Genomic DNA, 20,323 nt, shown 5'->3' on the forward strand with positions numbered 1-20,323 from the left:
TTCCGGCAAATAACAGGACAATGTTAAACTTATCATTATGCTTTACGCACTTACTGGTAAACGCAGCACATTGACTGAATAAGACCAGCTAAACGGAAAAGGAATAGTGTGAGGACTAGTAATTTAATTTAAGATAATCGGTACACAAGGTTTGGTGGTATTCAGAATGCAGTGACTTTTCTCAAATCAAAGGATTACATTGCGGGATATGATCGCACAATTTAGGCTTCAAACTGCACATAACTAATGAAAAAAATATGAAAAACTTCTTGTGGTGAGCGCATGTGTGATTTTTCCATCTCCTGTTAGTGACAGGAAATGCTTAAAACAGTGAAACAAATATAAAGCTGCTTTTAATGCAAATTTAAATGCAACTTGATGTAAAAGTAATGCAGCACTTTGGAGCTTGAACCATATATCAGGATATGTTAAATCAGATGTTCAGTATTCTGTAACTAAATACTATTCTTCCCATCACTGTTAGTCGACTGAACACACATATAACATGAATATAAATAGCTGGAGATAGTGATTACTTTAGCATTTTCATCTCGAAGGTCAAAGGTCAGCTCCAGATTGGTGAAAAAGTGGTCAGCAAACTCTGGGTACATGTCCAGCACCTCCAGGATCTCCTCCCTCTGGATGGTGTGAAGGTCGCAGTAGCTGAGCGCACGCACATCGGCACAGGATTTTCCCGGTTTGGCAAACAGGTGGATCATCTCTCCGAAAATGTCATTCTTACCTAAAAGAAATTGAAGGTGATTTATTATTTGCTTGGCTCATCTATTTTGTTAATGAACTGTTAATTAGCATTGCAAGATTAATCACAGGACCGTCAGTGAAGACAAACGAATATGAATATTAATTAAAGGTAAGATATTATGAAAAAAAACTGACACTTGTGAGCTTTAAACCATGTTATATAATGCTGTTACCTCCTCAAAAACAGACCTGGAGTTGTGTTTTGTCTCATTCACGCATGTCTGAGTAATTCTTTATCATTAGTCTGTCTACATCTCCAAAGTTCAAAGTGCTCTGTTCCACCTTGAGATGTCATGTAGTGGTAGTTTTCAAGGTAACAGCTCCTTTTACCTTTAGTTCAGTAGAGATAGGATTTCCCAGGTCTGAAATTAGCCAAATGATTCTAGTGAAGATTTAAAAACACTGTGGAAAACATTCTGTATTAATACATGACATCACAAGTTGTTTAGGAATTCATTTTTCAACCTTCTCTGAAATGTTTATATCCTGAGCAGAATTTATATTTTATAAGAAAATTACACATTTTATTGCAACTACAATCCTTGCCAGTAATCCAATATTTTTTCTAATTTCTTTAGATTTAAAGTTAGGGGTATTCCAGGACAGTCAGTGAAGATAAAATAGTATGAATGTTAATTTAACTATGAGGAGGATTGGACAGTGTGTAGTACAGTATACGGTGACCTATAAAGAAGGAGGCCACCTGGCAGGAAGCGTGACGATGTGAAAAAGCCCAGAGGATAACTCCATCGTCTGAAAACACTGGATTCACACAAAGCTGGTCACATGGAAGTTACCCAGTCCACCGGCCCTCTTTACTCACAAATGACCTACAATGACAGCCGCAGGGTTTATCATGCTCAGTTTGGCGTTATGGGTCCAAGGCCAGGGCAGCAGAATACAAGAGATATGCTAAATGAAATATTCGGGCAACTGTACAGAAATGAAAAAATAAAAAATCCCATATATTTTACCTTGGGAATAAAAACAGTATTAAAATAAAGAATATATAATAATTCCAGTGTTTACACTGTGTTTTTATAATATGTGAAATATTTAGCATAATACTGAATAAAAAAAATATCTATTTCATAATAATATGACTAAATAATATTAAGATAAAATTGGCTGCTGTGGCCCACCAGCTTAACCCCATAGTCTCTTCTCAGTAGAACTTCTCCTCTGTCTCCATGAGCCAGTCTTTTATGTGGAGTACGACTGTGAGGCAGCAGCGATCACATTGATATTTGAAGTTAGTTATTACAACACACCCAACAGGGCTCTCAGCTGCCAGCCCAGCCATGACAAAGCAGAACACAGGCTCCTTCATTTAGCGAGCCCACCCGTGTCTGCTCTAACCAGGCTTTAATGACTACACTATCAGCCTCTGTGAGACTGTTTAAAGAATCCTTTTAACTGTACAAGACACTGAACTAACCAGAAACACAGGGAACCATGTTAGGAAGTGTTTTCTTTCCTGTAAACACCTTTACATCTACACAATATGTACCCACTAATAATAATTAAGACCTCAAATGCCTTGTTATACCCACCCAATATGGCCACTACCACATCTTCTTTGAGGATCTCAATGGAGCCGCGGGACACAAAATAAAGCGCTGTGAGCACGTCTCCGCTGTGGACCAGGGTGTCTCCCGGTGGGGCGTGGGTGGTCTTGAACCTCATGGCCAGAGCGCGCAGACAGCCTTTGGATGCTCCGCGGAAGGCCTTACAGTCATGGAGCAGGGTCTTGTTTAGGTGGAGGCAGATATCTGCCTGCAGGCACTCAGGAAACCCCTTTAAGACCTGCAGCAGACACGTGCACAGTGAATGAGAGGGTCCCTATGGTACTACTGTGTACTGTATGTGTCAGCTTTGGCCTGAGCTCAAGATGCACTTCACATTTACAGTCACATTAGTCAAACGATTGCCACGTGTGTTCTTTCCTTCTTCTCAAAACCTTCTGTAGCAGAAATAATCTGCAGCGTCTGAACAAACTGAAGTCAATGCTTCTGATACTTTCTTTTACAGTGAAAGACACAACATATAGGAAACAGGACAGCACACTCAAACAGTGGTGCAAACTGTAGGAGTTACCTACTTTTCTGTTGCATTGAACATGCTCTTTGTCACAGCTTGAACATCAAACATCAAAAGTAAAGACTGTTAAAAACTTACCCTTCTGAGACAAAGATACAATGACCACTGACAAAATGAGTGCTCTGTGGACTGTAGATCAGGACATTTTGGATATTGGACAGAATAATGTTACACACTAGAGACAGGAGAGGGGCTCAAAACACACGGGACATTGAAACAAGAAAACACATCCTGCGTTTCCACAATAGTTCACAGCAGAAGTGCAGTGTGAACTGGTTTGGGCTTTGACAGGCTCTTTGTTTCTCAGAACAAAAACTGATCAGGAGATTTGGAAAGGAAAGACTGAACAACATTTGGCAAGCACAGGTGCCGTCGCTGAGGCAGCAGCCAAGACTCCCACAGAGGGAGGAAAAGCTGGCACTGCCCGGCATGGCTGCCCACTCGCGCGGGCGTGATTCACTCTCTACCACACAGATCAGGGCCTGTGCTTAAACACACTCATCTCATGCAAAAGGACCCAGAGGCACAGCACACACTGGTCTATCAGTCATACACAAGTGTGGCCTGGAGGGAAGCCTCTGTTGTTTGTGTATTCTGTATTTATTGGCATGCACAAGAAGGGGAACTCATTCATAAAGTGGCACCACAGGAACCATTTACATAATGTTATTTTCATACCACTGGGGCATAGGGGAGCATGCCCTTCATTCACATGCATAAGACACTGGGCTTTGGGAGTTTTTAGTGTACATTAAAACTATAGCATAACACTATCGTAATGTAGCACAGCAGATGATGATGACGTGTACTGTGAACACTTGTACCTCCTGCTCTTACCAGAGTGGTGAGTCAATCCATTGGACATGAGGCAGACATGGAAAAGACAAACTTATATAAGTACCATGGACAAAATCAGGACAGGCGCAGCCAGAGTTAGAGAGTAACTTTGACTTTAACTCTGGCAAAGTACAATCACATAGAACATTATACTATGCCTACAGAAGAGCTTCATGATGTAGTTGTGGTAAGAGCATTATAGGGGACAAGATAATCAGAAATCAAAAGCAGAAATGATACAGATAGCACACAGATCAGGTAGAATAGTACTATAGCACTTTAAAACAGCTGGGACACACACCATATTCATGTCGATGCCATTGGTGTAGGTCCACGCGTGCTGGAAGTACTCCTCCAGTCTCTGCCTCAGGGGGTTGGGGATCTGGTGGAAGCGAATGAACTCTTTGACTCGAAGCATCTGGAGGTGATACCTGGCAGTCCCCGAGTATAACCTCTGGATGATGGCTGACACATTTCCAAAGATGCTAGCGTACATTAAAGCTGCAGGAAATCATATGAAAGACTTTTAGATATGCATTTTCGCCACCCTAAACATGATCAACTCACAAAATTGCCCTTGAAATTGGCATAAATAAACAAAGAGTGAAATAGTGTGGTTCATAACTGGCCTGTCACTCACATCCAATGAGCATGACACAGATGGAGAAGATCTTTTCCGAGTTGGTGTTTGGGGAGACGTTTCCGAAGCCCACGCTGGTTAGACTACTGAAGGTGAAATACAGCGCTGTGACGTACTTGTCTTTGATGGACGGGCCCGAGCCGGGGTCACTGTAGTTGTATTTTTTACCTTTGCAACATAAACATACAATTTTAGAGCAATACTCACTTTCACAGCTTTTTAACAGAGCTAGCTGGCAAACAGTCGTATTCAAGATTTAAGATTTGCAGGGTTGTTTTGAGGTGGAGCTGTTCAATTAGTCAATGATGAGTCATTATTACAATTATTCCTCTATTCACATACAACTGAATTACAAAACATTAAAGGGCCCATATTACACTGTTTACTAATCTATGTTATAATGTTGTTTCCTCATCAAAAGTATACCCAGACTTTTGTTTTGTTTCAGTCACAATTGTTTAACACACAAACCCTGCATAATTAGGCTGAGTTCTTCTCTCAAACAGAAAACACTCTGTTTCACCTTGTGATGTCAGGTGTAATACAGGAAGTGCTCCACTGTGTTTTTAGACTCCATACATCTTCACTAGAATCATTTGAATAATTTCAGCCCTGGACTTGCCAAGCCCCACTGAACAAAAGGTAAACTGTAGTTGTCAACTTGAAAACTACCACTTCATGACATCACAAGGTGGAACAGAGTATTCAGAGCTTTGGAGATGTAGACAGACTAATAATAAAGGACGACACAAAAATGAATGAAACAACATACAACTCTGTTTGTTTATGTTTTTGAGGAGGAGGTAACAACATTATCACATGGCTAAAAGCTCACGTAATTTTGCATATAGAACCTTTCATAATTATTATTACAAACCCATTCTTCTAGCATTTACACCCACTCTTACTCTTGAATAAAACACGGACTCACCAATAGACACGCCCAAGTTGTCCAACCATCCAATTTTATGCTCTAAGTAAGGTTTCTCCACGTTGCCGATGGCGTACCAGATGCAGGCTAGCCAGTGAGCAATGAGAGCGAAGATGCACATGAGCAGCATGAGCACAGCAGCACCGTACTCTGAATATCGGTCCAGTTTGCGAGCCACACGTACCAGCCGCAGGAGTCGTGCCGTCTTTAGCAAACCAATCAGAGTAGTCGTCTAGGGAAACAGATACAGAAATTATTGTAGAATGTTAAATAAAGGTCAACAAAAGCAGGTGGCACCAACAGGCCAAGTTACAAGTCAGATCTGTGGAGAGGCACCCCACTCACAGTAAGAGTGTATATTTTTTTGCAGAGTAAAATAGGCACAAGTTTAATACTAGGAAATAAATTTTTCTGTAGCAACAATTATACATAAGAGTAATAATAATACATCAGTAATTAAATTATAGAAAGTTGATTTAATTAAAGGTGACATTTAATTATAGAGATTATATTAAGATTGTAAATACAGTACATCATGTACTTCAGATACTTCATGTGGTAGTGAAGAAAAAGAAAAAAAAAAGCCAAGGCGGAAAGGGAAGCGAGCAGTAGGGCGGTATTGATGATCCAGTCTTGAATATTCAAGTGTGGTGTGTGTGTGTGCGTGTGTGTAGTGGTATGGATGTGTGTTAGTTGAAAAAAAAAATCACCTTTAAGTTGAAATGTGGTCTATATTTCTGCTTTCCTGCTTGAAATGTACCCATACAATTGAGTTGTGGGACAGTATTCAGGGTCAGGGTTACAAGTATTACACTGAGATTATTCACTTTGTGGGGTTTGTAGCTCCAAGTGCTTCAATCATAGGCCAATGGGTCATCCTACTTGCACAAACATCTTTCAAGGACCGAGCATGCTTCAATGTCAAAACAACTCGACTGACTCAGTGCTGTAGCTGGTTGTGACTACCAATGATGAAAAAGGTCCATTTGGGAACGCTGGTGCTATCAGTTCAGTGAGAGAGAGATAAGGTGGCCAACTTAGTGAATCATTCGCTGGCTGATTGTTGAATCATTTTTGGAAAAACAGGCAGTGATTATAACAACAGTAGTACCAAAAATACATCACTTTGTAAAGGACTGGAAAAACAAAACAGGACAAGCATCTAAGCAGTGTCTCTAAATCTGTGGGGGAATGTAACAGAGTAAAAGTAGTATAGTTCTGTACTTCAGTAAAAAAAAAAAAACAATAACTGTACTTTCCACTCCTCTAGATTTTTGAACAGAACTGAAAAGTAAAAGTATTTTACTTTACTTTATATTATTGTGTGAGACCTGCTGCAAAAGAAAAAATATTTCTTCAATTGTTCATTTTGAACAAAATTCAGCACAAATCTGTATCAAAATCACTACATTTGGAGCTTTATAATTTATGTGAAATACTTTTACTTTTTACTCTTTAAGTCCATTTTTACAAGTAGATTTTTTCATGTGATACTTACTTATTTTTACTTGAGAGATCATGTGCTTCAGTATCTGTATTTTTACCTAACTAACAAAGTAGTACTTCTTCCCCACTGGTATAAACACACACCGACAAACAGATAGGAGCTTGCGTAAAAAATCTGTTTACACAACACGTTTTTTATTCCTCATATTACACAGAAGGTTAGATGGGGCCAATATACAAACATGACTGATCTATTTAGCATTGTACAATTTGTAAACAAAATAACTTGCATCTGAAAAATGCTAATAGATCTTTCCACTCCCTATTGTGTGAGACAATTACCCCTAATATCCTTAGGGAAATCATTACTCGCTCCCTCCTTCAGTAAAAGCAGCTTCGCATGTGCTTGATAACAACATTTGTGTAGGTGTAGTAAACGTAAACATAGTAAATAAGATATTGGATTTGAGAATTGAAAGAGGAGGTTGCTAGGCTGTTATCCGTCATGGTGAGGAAGTGTTGTAGCCTTGTTTGATGGGTCCATTAAAAAGCCTGCATCCTCCCAAACTCCGCTCCTAAATAACTGCCATCATTCACTCCACTGCGTCTGGTCAGTTTCGCCCTTTCGCTGACAAGCAAGAAGCAAAAGAAGATGAATTATATATAGAAACAGACGAGGCTTAAATTATCCACTCGCCACTTTGAACCATGCAGATGTCGATCAACACAACTGCAGACCACTTGACCACACTGAGTCACTCTGAACTACCACCTAGTTTCGATAATAGTTTTAGTATGGATTCATATTATAGCATACTCATATCAAAATTATTAATCTGAACTCAAATACTCTATATTTAGTTCTTCTCTCAAACAAAAAACACTTTGTAATGTCATGTGGTAAGGCATGTGGTAAGGCAGGAAGTTCTCCTTTGTGTTTTTAAACTCCAGGCACCTTCACTAGAATCATTTGGATCATTTCAGCCCTGGAATCACCAATTGTTATGGTGGAGCATTTGTAGCTTTGGGGATGTAGACAGACCAATAATAAAGGAATGCTCAAATGTGATCAATGAATGAAACAAAACACCAATCTGGGTCTGCTTTTGAGGACATAACAACAGTCTAACATGACTTAAAGCTCAAAAGAATCATTTTTTTGTAATATAGGACCTTTCATTATTTCTGTGTTTGCTATTGCTGTTTTCATTCACAATAGACAAGAGTTGAGAAATATTTAGTAAGCGAAAGTCCAGCGATTCAAAGTGCTTTAAGGCAAAACACACAACTAAATAATACACAACATGCTATCAGTAGACACGTCGCCTCAGTAAATGTTATTCAGTACTCCGTATGCTTTGAGGAGAGCTGAAGTGAGACTGAGGGGGCTGCTTGTTACAATGAAAGCAGCCAGTGAAGCCGCAAGCACGAGTAGTTTGAACAACAGGCAAAGTAAAGTGCAATTTTCAAACCTACAAATCACACTGTATTTGAATGTTATGGAAAATAGTCTGAATACATCTGTTTCAATTTGGATCAAAGTATTAAAACTGCATATCTAATATTCCCTTCAGCAGCAGCTTGTATGGTGGAGGCTGAAGGTGTTGCCCGGAATGTTCCACAGTGTGGCATTACACCTTTTTTATCTCTACAGAGACACCAGGTGATGCCATAGGGCCAAGTTAGATGTCTGATCTGTGGAGAGGCGAGCCCACTCACAGTAAGAATGCAAGTTTTTAAGTCAATAAAAACCCACATTATTGAGTAAATGCAAGATTGATACGTTTCATGTCATACCGGGACATTTCATAAATATATATATATATATATATATATATATATATATGTACTTTTTTTTTTAAATCTTACCTGCCTTATCTAAACCACTCTAGAATATTGAGGGGATGTCTCATTTTGTTTGGTGTTTTTTTCAGTATTGACAAATGAGCCTCTACTTTCGAGAATAGTTAGTATTAACATTATAGCATACTCATATCAAAATGACATATTGACAATGATTATTGAATTTAAAGGTGCACTATATAACTTCTAAGGTACAGGGTCCACTACTTGTTTTTTTCTCCATGGAGATGGTATTTCTTTTTTAAACTGTAAGGCATTAAACATATCTTCCATGCATTTGTTCAATTACATGTGTTTTATAGCTCAAAAATACCTTAAAAACATGGAATCTTACCATGCGCAGGCTTGCTTCTCCATAGATCTGACTATTAACCTGTCTCTTACCAATTGTATTTCCGTACTGTGGAATAATCAAGGCAAAACAATAATATCTCCATGGAGACAAGCATGTGGCGGACCCTTCAATAGAGAAGTTATAGTGCACCTTTAAGTGATTCCGTGTTTCCTTTAAATGGAAAGAAAAAAAGAAATTCAACCCTAATTAACTAATCTTATCTTAACCTGCCACATTTCTGACGACATCAGCACAAAAACGAAACATATTGTGGAAGATGGTTTCCAGGCAACAAAGGTGCACACGGCGATGCCTAAAAATAGCAGCTGTCTCTGTACTTTTGAGTTAAAACAGCGTGCACAGACAAGCGCTAAAAATGTACTTGAGTGTTATTTTGAGATGCACAACAGTAATTGGGGAGAGCTAAAAATAGAGTGATTTTGTCAGTGTGTTCATCCTAACACAGTGTAGTTTGGACACGAGCTGTAACCGAACACAAATCCTGTCAGGGCTGCAGTCATCTGGTTGGGTGACAGGGGCATACATTGTGCCGAAGCATCGCTCAACTGTCGACTCTGCCTCTGCACCTGCCACTCAGCGCCTGCCCGCAACCACCCAGGCACTCACACGGCACACCTAATAGTAAATAATGACTCTGCAAACCTGGGCAGCACAAGGGTGTCACGGTACTGAAATGCCCAGCAACATTTTAATATTAAAGGTGCACTGCGTAACATTTTTCATGGAAGGTCCGCCACCTGCTTGTCTACATAGAAATGTTATTGCTTTGTCTAGAATGTTCCACAGTATAGATTAAAACTATCATGAGGGAGACAAGCAGGTTACAGCACTGCACTACATTACAATTCAGATCTGTGGAGAGTCGCCCCTATTCACAGAGGGAATTATTGTATTTTTGAGCAATAGAAACACCTGTATTGAATAAATGCTGGTGTATATGTTTAATGTCATACCATGGAACTTTTCAGGGAAATCAGACAAGTAGGTAGCAGACACTCAACCAGAAAAGTTGCGCAGTTAGGGAAAAAGGCTCAATAGTCAGTTCTGATTTTGATACCACAATGACAATAAATATGTTTTTTTGAAGTTTAACATAAAATAATAGTAGTTTATTTATCAGGCGAATAGAGATCCAGACCTTTCTATAGTTATATAAACTACAGTCACAACAACCTGAGTTACCCGTGCCTTAGCCTGCAGATGGAGTTCTTCTCGGTTAAATGAAAGGACACGGTTTATGCAAAAGCTCAACACCTCCAGGAGTTCTTCACTGAGCTACAGAGGCTGCACTAGCACTGATTCATGATTGCAGGTGGTGGAGTTTAGATAATGAGGAGTAAGATCTGTGAGACATTTAGGTTTAAACCAACTGGATTTCAGTATTCATCAAACATAAAAGGACCTGATACATCACCATCTAAACCCAGTACCCACTGTATAGTTAGCTCCTCCTTTCACACAGATATAAGTCAGTGTCCACCTGCAAGCATAACTGTAAAAAAATAATCAACATTTGTGATTAAAAAACCTCAAGACTCCAGGCTACATCTAGTCCCTTGAGGGAAAGGTCATATTTTTTCAAATTTATGTTATTTTCTTGTCTTGATTCATGTTCAAATGAGTAACTTGTTTCAACATAATTTTAGTTACTAAGTATCCATTTTTCAACAACCACCCCCAGGCACCAACACTACAAGGCCTCTCAGTGTGGTACATCATCTTACTAACATGATCATTAGTTCACTTTAACTGCACCTCGTAAACAGCTTCCTTTCATTCTAAAACAGCTCTGATTGGTGTGTGCAGCGTAAGTAGTCAGGCAAAATGGCTGGGGAAGCGGAGACCTTTTGGAGTGATTTGAATAGCCCGGGGCCACTCAGTCTGGCTCAGATGAAAAGAGATCAAGGCAAAGCAGATGTGACAGTCATTCGTCAGATAAGCGAAGTTCATGGATCCAAGAAAACAGCTTGTAAACATGGACTGCTCCAGGCTGTAGTAGCACATACTATTAGCAAACAACAAGATTTTATATCGACAAATCTGCTTTCTCTGTCTCCAAAAGAGCAACAAAGAAAATGCGCTACCACCAGTGAGAGAGACATTTAATATACTGCTGAACCGACAAAAATCACCCATTTTTTTCAATAAGTAATCTGTGAAATCTACATCTTGGTAACCTTTTCAGCATCCACTGTGTGTAATGTAATGTCAGATGCTATGCTTAGGCATGAAAATGTCTTTACTTAAAGGTGTTTTATGACACAAAATTGCCGGATTTCTGTGTTAAACATGTGTGAATGAAAACACAACTCCTGGTTTGTTTTTGTTTTTGATGGGCCATTTAAATAGGGGCAAGGTGGTACAGTGATTTTCTTATAATTGGTTGGTTGACAGTTCAATCCCAGCTCCAACCACTACGCCTTGTTGTTGGGTCCATGGGCAAGACAATTCACTTTACCCAAGTGTAAGTGAGTACTATGAGTGAATAGGAGACAGATGGAGAAGGAAGAAGAAGAAGAAGGAATATCGAATGTGAAGTGACTTTTAGTATCTGGAACAAAATATTTTCTATATATCAGATAGAATTGTTATTATTTACAATTACAACAATAAAAGTAGAGTTTCCACCTTACCTCATCTGATCCAGACCCAAAGATGAGTAGATCAAACGGTATGGCCGCCACCATGTCTATAAGGAACCAGCCTTTGAAATAGTGTATTGCAATCTTCGCCGGGTGACTTACAACCTCCTCATTGGAGTTGACATAAGTGGTCCTGAAGTTTATGAGGATGTCCACTATGAACATGATGTCCACCATGAGGTCCACCACGTTAAGGGGGGAGCAAGAGTATCCGCACTCACGACGTTTCTGCTCCTCTATGTCATTAAGGAGGAACGCTGCCGAGTATGGAGTAAAGATGGCTGTGTAGATGACCAAAAGAAGGATGAGCCAGTCCCACACAGCTTTGAACGGGCTGTAGTGAAGAATGGTCCATCTGTGGATACGAGGGGTTTGTAGTTTGTACTCAGGCAGGACATCAGCACCCAGAGACAGGACCTGGAAGACAAAACAACAGAGGGCTAAAAGAAAGAAAGAAGTATGTTTGCCAACATTTTTCATTGAAGGCCCATTATTACACATAATTGACTCTTGTGAGATTTAAGACATGGAGTTGTGCTTTGTTTCATTCACACATGTTTGAGTAAATTTGACTTTTACCTTTAGTCCAGTAGTGATCGGCAATTCCAGGGCTAAAATTATCCAAATGATTCTAATGAAGGTGTATGGAGTATTATCACATGGGATCACAAAGTGGAAACAAAGCACAACTCCAGGTATGTTTATGATGAGGAAACAATGTTATAATATAGAGCAGAAAATAGAGTAATATTGGTTCTAATAATAATAACCTTTAAACTGATCTAGCATATTAGCCTAAGAATAAAAAAATGCATATTAACAAATCATGTGTTGCCTTAGGTTTAATTAAATTTGATTTTCTTTCTGGTTATTCAAACATATATTCGAGAGCTGATCCTTGTGCAACCTTGATAGATTCAACATTTATAGCAATACGCTTGAGACTATTAAAATCATCCTACAGTATAACCTTTGAAACTAATGTCTGGAAAGTTGTAACATAAATCAGGAATAAATCTGAAAGAAAACTACTGGAGAGGGCAACTGCCATTTGATCATAACATTGTTTTGCACTGTAATGTTTTCCTGGAAGACAGAATGTCATTATCATTATCTCGTGCACTTCCCATATATACCTGAATAGCTTTTAACATCAATATTACCGCCGTGTTATGCCTCATTTGGGAGCAGCTTCTCAATGACTTATGGGTAATTATAGACCTGGGCCGAGGATACTGCTTCTCATCCAAGTGTCTGACAACCCGGTGGTCAGGACTTTCTGGATCATAGTGCAAATCTCTCTTATTATTTTGGTTATGAGAAAGCAAAGACGTAGCTGGATTTTACAGAGGGCAGAGTTACTATTAGCAACGAGAATGGAGCTTTAAATAGATTTTTTTTTTCTGCACCAATAAACAATTTCAAATGAACTTTCTGAACTCGCGTCACCTCCATCAGCACTACTACTGAAAAGACATAAAGATCCAAGTCTTAATAGCTGAACTGGTTATCAGAAACAGGCTACCTCCACACCAGCTGGGGTCAAAAGCTTTCACCTTCTGATATGAAATAACCTTTGAAATCGATCAGAAAGCAAAGAGAATCTGTTCTATTATTCATCATGCTGCCAAACTGGGATCGCAAATACGTGTTTCAGCAAAGTCCTAGTAATTGCGTAGTTAGGCTGAACATACGCTGCGTGTTAAAGTAATTTATTTCAGTGTCAAAATCAGTTTGTTTTTACACAGAGTTCTGGCCTGTTAGAAAACCAACAAGCGTCCACCGGCTGCAAAGGTAATTCTGGATTAGCATGTTGGAGCCAATCTCGTGCTAAATAAAAGATTGTAACTTAATTATTTAATCTACCTACTGTAGCTACGCGCATGGTGCAAATGAAATCTCATGTGGGATAATGGAGGCAGCTTGGACTGCCTCCAAAAGCAGCGAATCAAAAATGGCCTTTGTCGTGCTTCTAATTCTCTCTGGTCCGAACAAAAGAGCGAAGTGTAATTTCTTGTCTGTGTAAATTATGCTCCTTAATTCTCTGTGTCTGCCTCAGTGTTTTCTCATAATAATAGAGGGACCAGTCGAATGCTTGTGTATGTGTGTGTGTGTGTATGTGTCTTCTTTCTTGTGGTCCAAGTCTCCATCTGCCCGTGGTTCTGAGCAGTTGCCAGGGACAGCAGAGGACGTGTCTGCTCCGGTGCCTTGATGGAGCCTTCAAATGAACTCAAAGGAGCCCTGAGATAGACACCAGACATCTGCTACAGCTTTGTGGCCCTCACTGGCAGGTGTCTGGAGGGCTTTTCACAACATCCAAAGTGTGGAAAATGACAAAACTCAGACTAACAGCATGTAGTCCACACAGCAATGAATATATTGACTATGCAGTTACAGAGGCTGACGCATCAATGATTTTCAGTTCTGATATCAGTACACTGGCTTCAAGTATTGATGTAACTATTTTTTTTTTTAGAGCTGTAGGTCTTTAGCGTTTAATTGATTAGTCAGGTGATGGTGTCTTAGTCAACCAAAATTTGTATTTGTTGTTAATTTTACTAGAATTTTTATGGGACAAGATTAGAAAGGAGCAAGTGAGTGAGTTAGCTAAAGATTTAGTATTTTTTAGTATTTATATGCAAAAAAGAAGATTGCACCTATGATTCACAAGTTTAATATCTCTTGTGAGTTTGTCCAGCCCTAGCAATTTTATCTTCAAGCAACTTTGAGACAGCATTATATAGTAAATAAACTTTAAATTCTCATGAACCATGGCCAGAAAATAATCACATTAATTGCTTCACCTAATCCTAAATCATCCGTTAGTTCAATCAATCTTTGATCAGAGCTGATAACAGTAACAGTAACATTGTTAAAACATGAAATACTGAAATAAGCAGCTATGTGTATGCTACTTGATACAGATCATGATAACGCATAATGTCCTATCTTCCTTCCTGCGTTTATATAGCAGTATTTCTCTTTATAAATAAACTGTAATCCTGCCTGTGTCCCCTTCCTTCTCTTTGACTTTGAACCGGGGTCAGTTTCGATGGCCTCTATCCATTACACCATTAAGGGGGCGAAATGCAAAAGTGAGACCCAATGGTTGTTTCCCCTCTCTTTCTCTCTCTCTCTGAGCTTGACAAGGGAAGGTGAGAATAACCTTTAACCTTGTCTGTAACCTTAGAAATGTGTCCTGCGCCCTGGATGTTGTCTGGCAGCCGTAAGAGTATCCTGACAGTGATAGACACCTAGTTTTACGTATCCAGCCCTTGAGTTTGCACTAATTACCTTGGGTACACTGAGGGTTTTGACACGTGCTCCTTGTATGTTTAACAGAGATGAGACTTTCAGCTCTTGTATGGGACTTTTATGGGACAAAAGACTGGCTTGTTTACTATTTATTTATAAGTCACAGAAGCTAATGTGAGAACGCATTTAACAACAAACTAAGAAATCGTACTAAAATAATAATAATAATAATTTTAAAAACTGTTATTATGATACCAAAGATATTTTTTCGTGCGCAAAGCTCTCACTTGTATTGCCTGCTCTGCTTGTGCGCTGATTATTGTTTTGGTTCAGAGTTAATCAGTGTAAAAATGCACAAAAGAAGGAAAAAGATTAGTTTCTTTCAAAAGTTTATATTAAAGGTGCACTGTGCATCTTTTTTGGTGGAGGGTCCATTACTTGCTTGCCTCCGTGGAAAGTTCCATGGTATAACTTTAAACATATCCATCTGGCATTTATTCATTACAGGTGTTTCTATTGCTTAAAAAAACAATAATTATATCTGTGACTAGGGTTGCATCTCCACAGATCTGAATTGTAATTTAGCATAGTGCTGTAACCTGCTTGTCTCTCTTGTGATAGATTTGTTTAATCTATACGGTGGAATATTCTAGACAAAGTAATAACATTTCCATAGAGACAAACGAGGTAGGGAGATCCTCCACTAAAAATGTTACGCAGTGCACCATTCAAAAGTCGGTGGTTCATTAGCATTACATCTTTAATGTTTAGTGTCTTACCTGTGTAACTTTGTCGGTGACGTTGTGCGTGCGGTCTTTGACTTTCGGCGCGATTATAGTTTTCTCTGACGACGGAGGCGACGGGCACTTCTTTTCGTTGTTGGCTTCAGAAAAGTTTAGTGTGATGAGGGGTATTTTGTTGATGGTGCTGTACTTGTTGAGGTTTGAGTCCGATGTAGAGCCGAGTAAACTGGACTTAATTTGACTGAGAGGACCTGGAAACACAGGTACAATGTTAAGAACTTAAGAATTTAGATTTAAAGTATAAAGTACATTTAATTGTATGAGTTGTGAGTATGGGGTGGCCCTGTGTTTTGAGTTCAACCACAACACAACACCGTGATACCGAAACTCCACAACCTCGGACTGACCCGTCTAGAATGAACAGGCTTTTCAAAGTTTCTCATTAAAGCATAATGAAAACACTGTTGGTGAAAGAAAGGAATGATCTAACTTACAATCAAAGAAAGAAACTTAACACCTAGTCAAAACATATAACAGATTTGATCAATGGCCCTTGTAATGTTTTATAAGATCTATCATATGCTAGAAGAGCTTGAACTCAGAATCTTACCTGAATTTGAATAATTTTGGGTAGATTTTTTTGACTCATACATACAATCTAAAATAGCTGTTTTTAAAAGTGGACTATGTAACTTTTCTGGTGGAGGGCTTGCCCCCTGCTTGGAGATGCTGCTTTGCCTAAAATATTACACAGTGCGTCATTAAACATATCGATTTTCATGGAGAAAAACAGCTGACACCACCAGGCCAAGTTACAGGTCAGATCTGTGGAGAGGAAAACCCACTCACAGTAAAAGAAGAGTGTATGTTTTTCAAGATAGTTTTTGCTTGAAAAACTGACATGTTCAATGCCAAACTGCCAACATTCCAGACAATGCAATAGGGAGGTAACGATATCCAAATCTCTCTGTACAATATTATCACAATATGCATCTCACGGTACCATATTTATTGCAATATTTTAGAGAGGCTAATATAATTGTAGATAGGACACTTTTTTGCTTTAAAAATACTGTGACAAGATTTTGGTGTGAATTATCTCCGTCATAATCCCAAGAATTCAAGTAAAAAACATATTTCTTCATGTTGTCTTCACTGAAATGAATCATGGGATATGAAGTTCCCTATGTTTATAAGATGTTGCTTCTATAAAACAATGCATTCAAGCAAAGGAACTTGTAATTCAATATATTGTGACAGCCCACGACATTATTGTGAGACTTTTGACGATATGATATCACAATATTTCAGTTATTGTTACATCCCTACAATGCAATAATATCTCTATACTTCTCTATATTTAGAAATTGAAAGAAAATGTAGTGTCCTAAAGGGCCCATGTTATTATTATTCTCTGATATGTGTTATAATGTTGTTTCCTCATCAAAAACATACCTGAAGTTATGTTTTGTTTCATTTACACATGGTTAACACACAAACCCTGCATATTTAGACTGAATTCTCCTCTCAAACAGAAAACACTCTGCTCCACTTTGTGATGTCATGCGTAATACAGGAAGTGCTCCACTGTGTTTTTAAACTCCATACACCTTCCCTAGAATCATTTGGATGATTTCAGCCCTGGACTTGCCAATCTCTACTGAATTAAAGGAAAAAGATAGCTGTTAACTTGAAAAGTATCACTACAGATTTGGAGATGTAAAGCTACTAAAACATGAATAAAACAAAACACAAAGGTATGTTTTGAGAAGATAACAACATTCCAACATGGCTTAAAGCTCAGAAGAGTCAATTTTGCTTAATATAGGATCTTCAGCTATTCTTATCTTAAATAGTGTTGTTGTCCATAGTTTCGTACAGGGACAGCGCACATCATGTAGCCTTGCACTGTACTCATATATACTATAAAAAAACAATCACCAATGGTATATAACAATACACACTGATATGTAGCCCATGAACGTGATTTGAAGTGAAAGGTTTTGCTGGCTCAGCTGTGTGAACCAGCAGAGGAAGCTATTGCAGTTTTCCCCATTTTCACAAAGTACAGTGATTGAAAGTCAAGGACAAAGAAACGGACAGCTGAGGATGAGGGATTGCATGCGCAGCTTTGGTTCATGCCGTAGAGTCACCGGGGTCGTAAATAAAACAATAAAAATAAAAGTTGAAAAAAAAAAATATGGTGAAAAGCTGAAGCCATACCGCCAGCCATCCAGGAGCGAGACACTAGCGGTGGAGGAGAGAGAGTAAAGGGGAGAGGGGGTTATGGAGGGCTGTTTGCAGGGTCAGGGTATCAACAACATCACTTAAAATAACACAGCGCAGGAGTAAATAACTGTTCTATGGCATGTCTGTGGAAAAAAGCATCATAGAATTATTATATCACTGTGTTATGGGTTTGTCAATACAAGTCAAATCGACATGTTAATTTAGACCGGAACCAGTTTATAAAACGCATGCACAATTTACACTGCAACCTGGATTAAAACAACTTGAATTCTAAATATTTACCTTGTTTTAGTAGTTTTCCACATGTTTAATTTATATACAGTTGTTGATTTAGATTTATGGACTTTCTGGCTGGTTTTATTGTTTTTGAATGAAAGTTTAAAAAATATAAGTCTTCTGAAAGGAGAAAACTGGAGTAAATCCCAATAAAATATCCATAGACAAATCATGAACTGAGAGAAGACAAAAATGTAAAATCTTTCTTAAAAACTTTAAAATAAATTAAAAAATAAAATAACATGAAATTAAAAATGTTAATAAATAATTATATCAAGCACCAAATAGATCTAAACAAGTTCATACTACTCAAAACATGATAATATGAATTCAAGTCACTTTAACACACAGAATGTTAGTAGTTTATTTTTGCAGTGTGAGCTTAAAGTCGACTCATTAAAGGTTAAGGACTCCCACTAGAAACAGTCAGGTTTGTGTTGACTACATCAAGGCCCACGGGGCCAGAAGTTTGCGGTGAGAACAGAGACTAAGACAGTGGGAGGAATCATCTGGTAAAGCCTCATTGATTTTCTTCAATGAGTGAAAGCAGAGGCGACTGGATGTGCAGCTACATGCAAGCACGTGCAGAGGTCACTGGGCTCTCCCCTGGCCCATGGGAGGTCATGTGCACCCAGAATCCCACTGAGTCATCTAGAGCCTGTCCGCTAAAGGCTCAACTACCACTGCACACTGTCAATCCACGCATTTGCATTCAGAGCAGGCCAACGTCGTGGGAGAAAAACATGCAACAAGCAAGTTTTTTATGTTACATATATTTTCCAGTAAACGTGCTAGATCATAGAAGCTGGGGATGCACGGGCTAGAATTACCTTTGATATTGCGACCATTGTCTGTATTCAGCATCAGAGAAGAAAGAGAGAAGGGTTGGAGGTGAGAGGAGAGTTTCTATGATGACAAATGGGGCTTGGCATTAAACCCACGCTGCTGTCCCCATGCACAATTCATTACAGTGAAGTAGACATATTACACTGTCAGCCACTGGGAGCCATTTGAATGAAAATAGGGGGTTGCTCATGAGGCGACTGGCCCAGAGAAAACCAGGACAGTCTTGGCACCTTCTCCCCTCGACAAAATGAGGCTAACGAGCGTTTTAGACTCTGGGGAAGATCGATCGCTCACGAGACAAACTGTGACTGGTCATTACACTGATTAAGAGACTGACATGTCACATCAAACATCCCATCACTTTACACACACAGAGTTATAAATATAAACTTGACACACACTGATAAACCACACCTTACAATTATGAAGTGTTTTTCTTTAGAAATGTAAATATACTGCACTTGCTGGCGTACCTTCACTGGCGTGTCTGTCCCTGAACACCATCTTGTGGGAGTTGGAGCCAAAGCCCTCCATGTCATGCACTGAGGAGGCCCGGCGTATGCTACATACACTTTCTCTGGACGCGGTGGGGGTGAGGCCTGGGATGGAGGGGGCGGCTGTCAGGGTGTCATCCTGACTGTTAGCCTGAGTGGGAGCCTCCTGGTCGGGGTAGATCCGGTCCCAGGGGCCCTTGGGTGAGGAGTGGTCCAGAGGCCCAGACACAGGGGTGGAGCAGTGGCTCGGGGCGATGAGGGCACGTGTGTCATTGGCGTAGGATGGACTACAGCTCTCTCGTGTGGTAGGAAGCTGGTAATCACGCGTTGCCACGGAGCCATCGCTGTGCTGAGGGGAGTCCACCATGACAGCGTCAGGGTCCTCCTGGGGAAGGGACTGTTTACTGATCCCAAGGAGAGGTAACGCCGGCAGACGGAAACGGAAGAATCTACCTTTACCTGAAAATAGAACAATATACAATAATAAGAATTAAGAGTAATGCAGAAACATGTGTCTGCTTCATTACTACAGCCCTCTTTGACCTGTTTATGCTCAGTGTTCAAGCTGCGTTGAAACAGATTTGCAGGATTTGCAGTACTCAAAACCGAGGCAAATATCTCATAGTTGTTTGCCAACAGTGATGAAAAGCCTGCCAATGCAGCTACTGTAAAAAGAGCCATGTAGATCAAAACAAATGCTTGTTCTGCCTGAGGCACTAGTTCAAACTTCAATTTCCTTCAATTATTCATGAAGGAGGACAATCCCTGACAACAGAGCCAAATAACATGGTCTATAGCCCGTATACTTCTATAGGAATATCTATGGGCTTTTAATGGGTGGTTTTCTCCATATGTTGCACACATAACTGTTAATGGGCCTTAA

At 39.4% G+C, this 20,323-nt stretch overlaps 1 protein-coding gene across 1 annotated transcript in view; it reads right to left on the reverse strand.

Annotated features, from left to right (window-relative positions):
- The window catches only part of kcnh7 (potassium channel, voltage gated eag related subfamily H, member 7), a 60,979-nt gene that overhangs the window by 4,875 nt on the left and 35,781 nt on the right, over positions 1-20,323 (reverse strand). Inside the window, exons 5-15 of the mRNA XM_055166842.1 lie at positions 19,420-19,899; positions 18,931-18,951; positions 17,798-17,821; positions 15,611-15,825; positions 11,568-11,993; positions 5,271-5,502; positions 4,340-4,507; positions 4,001-4,200; positions 3,687-3,689; positions 2,316-2,568; positions 537-742 (exon numbers count right to left, since the gene is read on the reverse strand). Coding sequence (XP_055022817.1) covers positions 537-742; positions 2,316-2,568; positions 3,687-3,689; positions 4,001-4,200; positions 4,340-4,507; positions 5,271-5,502; positions 11,568-11,993; positions 15,611-15,825; positions 17,798-17,821; positions 18,931-18,951; positions 19,420-19,899 — 2,228 coding nt within the window. The remainder of the gene's footprint in view (positions 1-536; positions 743-2,315; positions 2,569-3,686; positions 3,690-4,000; positions 4,201-4,339; positions 4,508-5,270; positions 5,503-11,567; positions 11,994-15,610; positions 15,826-17,797; positions 17,822-18,930; positions 18,952-19,419; positions 19,900-20,323) is intronic.

This window comes from Boleophthalmus pectinirostris, unplaced genomic scaffold (assembly GCF_026225935.1).
Source record: "Boleophthalmus pectinirostris isolate CB_2022bp ecotype Guang Dong unplaced genomic scaffold, ASM2622593v1 HiC_scaffold_11, whole genome shotgun sequence".
NCBI classification, from domain to species: Eukaryota; Metazoa; Chordata; class Actinopteri; order Gobiiformes; family Gobiidae; genus Boleophthalmus; species Boleophthalmus pectinirostris.